The sequence below is a fragment of the Microcaecilia unicolor genome, chromosome 1, assembly GCF_901765095.1.
Source record: "Microcaecilia unicolor chromosome 1, aMicUni1.1, whole genome shotgun sequence".
NCBI lineage: Eukaryota > Metazoa > Chordata > Amphibia > Gymnophiona > Siphonopidae > Microcaecilia > Microcaecilia unicolor.
Window position 1 is genome coordinate 91,267,569 of NC_044031.1, and position 4,782 is coordinate 91,272,350.

General features: G+C 50.8%; 1 protein-coding gene across 1 annotated transcript; it reads left to right on the plus strand.

Annotated features, from left to right (window-relative positions):
* Nucleotides 1-1,316: 1,316 nt before the first annotated feature.
* Nucleotides 1,317-4,537, plus strand: FZD8 (frizzled class receptor 8). Its single transcript, XM_030198950.1, has one exon. It carries the CDS (start codon nucleotides 1,976-1,978, stop codon nucleotides 3,884-3,886), a length of 1,911 nt encoding a protein of 636 aa, XP_030054810.1. The 5' UTR covers nucleotides 1,317-1,975; the 3' UTR covers nucleotides 3,887-4,537.
* Nucleotides 4,538-4,782: the final 245 nt, after the last annotated feature.

Below are 4,782 nucleotides of genomic sequence, written 5' to 3' on the forward strand. Positions count from 1 at the left end.
CTATAATCATATCTCTGCTTCACAGAGGAGCAGATCATGGTTTTTAAAAATTCCCTGGAATTCTTGATCACAACAAATCACTGACATTAATATCATAAAAAGCAGAATGCTAGATAGAAAAGCTTTGATTTGATTACTCTGCATTAAGGTTCAATTCAAGCACTTTATCTAAATAAGAAAATCCACACAGTGCCTGCAATCGACCTATAGGGGCTATAAGGACACTGAGGAAACTTGCCCTAGGAGCAGCCTGAGAATTTTGTAAACTGAAAGAAATAACCAAAAAGCCTCAATGAGGCAAAAGTTTGCTTACAAACCTACTGTACTGATGTTTGAATTTTGCAGACACTACTTGCTCCTGCATTAAGAATCTCCCCCATGACCAGTGTACCTCCCCTTCACTGATATGTCTAATCCAAGATTTCTCTATCAGTGTATAGGATGGGAGAAGAGGCTTGTTACACAAGTGAAGGGTCTGTTTGTCCTTGCAAGATTAGGAAATCTGCATTTTGGTTATCACATGGACTGTCACTGCAAAAGTGGATTAAAATTTTGGCACCATAAAAAATGAAGCAGATAAGTCTTACAACTAGATTTCAATCATTCAATATAATTCAGGATGTCCCTTTAATGAACACCACAAAAACAAAAAGATATTATTACTTACCTAGATTTTTTTTTAATTACAGTCACCTGCAAATCACATTTAACACTAACGATATCATTTTCCAAAATTATTTGTGCCACTTTAAAAATAGAGTTGTTAGCTAGCTTGCAGGTGAAATAGGTTTTTAGAATGCATTTTGACTGGACCCACATAAAGCGTACCAAAACATATTGGTCTACTACACGAAGAGGGGATTTTTGTGGTCTCAAATGATCATAGACATATTGGAATATCTCTCTATATAGTACTATAGGGTCAAATCTTGCCTATTATTTTAGCCATATCAGAATTTGTTTGAGAGAATGTTCATATTTTTTTGTGTGTGATTTACAATGCCATGTACGTCTGTCAAGTGTAAGTCATTTGCAATCACTAATAAAGTCTATTAAACTTAAAGGGTGCAGGACAACTAAAGTTGTGGGGCGAGGGTCATTTTAAGGTTCGCCTGACAGCTCCTCGAAAGGAGAATCAGTAGGAAAACTTTTGCAGCTGAAATTTCTTTTCAGATGATTAACGTACAAAACGATACTTTTATTCTGAAACACACATAACATTACTTAAAAAAAAAAGAACAACAAATTTATTCAGTAAGAAGGAAGCGCCTCCACTCAAGGCGCATTAAAAAGGACCGCTAATTAGTCATCAGTTTTTTTATTGCGTTCACATTTTTTTTCACTATTCTTCCAAAATACATCAACTTCATTATGGGAACCTGGGATAACAAACTACATTCTGGGCACAAAGCGCTCGATCATGCATGAATAACGATCGCAAAAGAAAGAAAATCCACACAAGCAGGAGGACAAGTCGGCACGATCCACCTTTAGAGAGTTTGGCAGACTGGAGGCTGCGGCCCCGCCCCCACCCGGCTCGTGGATTGGGCGGAAGGCGGAGCCACGGTGCTCCCGCTATAACTATTCATAAGCGGCGGGACTATTGGGGAGAGTAGTGAGCGGACAACGCTGCTGGTGGCTCAGGTGACTGGAGTCGGTAGAGCAGTTAAAAAAAAAACAAAAACCGCGTAGATGTTTCGCGTGATTTACTTTCTGAGTTTTGATTTGCATTGGCGGACAAGTTGATCGGAGACTCTTTACGTTTTAAAAGTTGCTGCTGCTTATTCTATTACCGTTGCTCAGCCCGATCCGTGGACTTGCACGCTTGCAGCTGAGCTGGACTGGCTACTACCGTTGCTGTTGCCACCCCAAGCCGGGGCGATGATCGTGTGTCAGGGGGCGCTATAAGTGCAACAGGAAGAAGAGCACGGCTCGGACTGGGAGCTGCAGGAGTAACAGCCGCTGCTCTGCCAGCATGGATCGCGGCCACCTGTTGGAAGTGTACTTGACCCTGACCCTGGCGCTGCTGCCCCGCTCCGGATGCGCCACAGCCAAGGAGATTTCCTGCCAAGAAATCACGGTACCCCTGTGCAAGGGCATCGGCTACAACCACACCTACATGCCCAACCAGTTCAACCACGACACGCAGGACGAAGCCGGCCTGGAAGTGCACCAGTTCTGGCCGCTGGTGGAGATCCAGTGCTCTCCCGACCTGAAGTTCTTCTTGTGCAGCATGTACACACCGATCTGCCTGGAGGACTACAAAAAGCCACTGCCGCCCTGCCGCAGTGTGTGCGAGCGGGCTCGGGCAGGCTGCGCGCCCCTCATGCGCCAGTACGGATTCGCCTGGCCCGATCGCATGCGCTGCGACCGGCTGCCCGAGCAAGGCCACCCGGACACACTGTGCATGGACGACAACCGCACGGATCTGACCACAGCGGCGCCCAGACACCCGCAGCCTCCCAAGCCCTCGGGCCCGCACGGAAAGGGCAGGGGCGGCTCGCGGCTACCTGAGCAGACCCCGGCGCGCGGTGGCAAGGCCAGATCGCAGCCCGCGCCCTCCTCGCCCTGTGAGCCAGGCTGCCAGTGCCGGGCACCCATGGTGGCTGTATCGAGCGAGCGGCACCCCCTGTACAACCGGGTGCGCACCGGACAGATCGCCAACTGCGCCATGCCCTGCCACAACCCTTACTTCACGGCCGACGAGCGCACCTTCATGGCCTTTTGGATCGGGCTCTGGTCAGTCCTGTGCTTCATCTCCACGCTCGCCACCGTGGCCACCTTCCTGATCGACATGGAGCGCTTCAAGTACCCCGAGCGGCCCATCATCTTCCTCTCTGCCTGCTACCTCTTCGTCTCGGCCGGCTACCTGGTGCGGCTGGTGGCCGGCCACGAGCAGGTGGCGTGCAGCGGGGGCGGTGCAGGAGAGTCTTCGCCGCCGCCCCCTCCTCCGCATAACCCGCAACAGCAGCAGCCGCCTCTGCAAGCCCCGCCTCCACCGCCCCACGAGCCCGAGCACGTGCACTACGAGACCACCGGCCCGGCGCTGTGCACGCTCGTCTTCCTGCTCGTCTACTTCTTCGGCATGGCCAGCTCGCTCTGGTGGGTCATCTTGTCGCTCACCTGGTTCCTGGCCGCGGGTCTCAAGTGGGGCAACGAGGCCATCGCCGGCTACTCGCAGTACTTCCACTTGGCGGCTTGGCTGGTGCCCAGCGTGAAATCGATTGCCGTGCTGGCGCTGAGCTCGGTGGACGGCGACCCGGTGGCGGGCATCTGCTACGTGGGCAACCAGAACTTGGACAACCTGCGCGGCTTCGTGCTGGCGCCGCTCGTCCTCTACCTGGCGCTGGGCGGCATGTTCCTGCTGGCCGGCTTCGTCTCCCTCTTCCGCATCCGCAGTGTCATCCGCCGGCAGCAGGGCGCCGCCGCCAAGGCCGACAAGCTGGAGAAGCTCATGATCCGCATCGGCGTCTTCACTGTGCTCTACACAGTGCCCGCTGCCGCCCTGGTCGCCTGCTTCTTCTACGAGCAACACAATCGGCCCGGTTGGGAGGCGGCGCACAACTGCCCGTGCCAGGCGGCGACCCGCCGCCCCCACTACGCCGTCTTCATGCTCAAGTACTTTGTCTGCCTGCTTGTGGGCATCACGTCGGGGGTCTGGATCTGGTCGGGCAAGACGCTCGAGTCGTGGCGCGCCTTCTGCACGCGCTGCTGCTGGGGCAGCAAGACCGGCGGCGGCGCTGGAGGAGGAGGGGGCGGAGCCGGAGGAGGAGGGGGCGGTGCCGGCGGCTCCCTGTACAGCGACGTCAGCACCGGCCTGACCTGGAGGTCGAGCACGGGCAGCTCAGTGACTTACCCCAAGCAAATGCCCCTCTCGCAGGTTTGAGGGAAGCTTGTGACTATGAATGAACCAATGTTGGGTTGGGGTATATTTTTCCACTCTTCCCCCACCCCCACCTTTCCTGCTTCTTCATTGCTATTAGCATGAGAATGAACTCTTAATGGTATCCATTAGCCGGGACTTGAATGACTGCTTAGAACAATATACCTGGTACTGAGGGCTCCCAGATCTCTCACCCCCCCCACCCCCCGCTCGCATTTGTATGCACAGGAGCATCGAGCAAAGACGTTAATTTGGTGGCAGAGGGACTCTGCATTGTCTCCACATTGGAAAGCGGGGAGCCCGGACTGTCCTCCAGATGCTGTACTGCGCAAGATTAGGGATCTGTTTTAATATTTTTTTTCTAACTTGAGAACGATCTTAAAAATTATGTTTTGGGGTTGTTGTTTTTTAACAGATCCCTGAGATTACAGTGGCGTGACGGGATCAGGGACATCTTTGCTAACCAGGCACACAAAAAAATGCCTTAAACTATGATCTAAGTACGCCCCAAATAAATACGGGTTTCTTACGTTAAAGGATGTATTTATATAATTATTTGTTAATCATGTAATATATGTATATATCAAAAGCTATACAGTTCTGTAAATTAATTTTTTGTAAAAAGTTTAGAGGCTACCGTAAGAGCAAATATTTGAGTATTCTATTTTGTCAATAAAATAACTTTTTGATAGGTGGTCTTTTTTTTTTTTTTCTTCCCTAGCTTTTTTTTATAGTTCTAGATTTTTGTTTTGGGGGAATAATACGAAGATAACATTTACTTAAACATGGAACAGGGTTCACTCAAAGGCCACCCTATCCCCAAATACAGGAGATAAAATGCAGCTTTGAGACTTTTTCTTGTTTGTTTTTTTGGGCTTGGGATGCAAATTGTTTAGCCA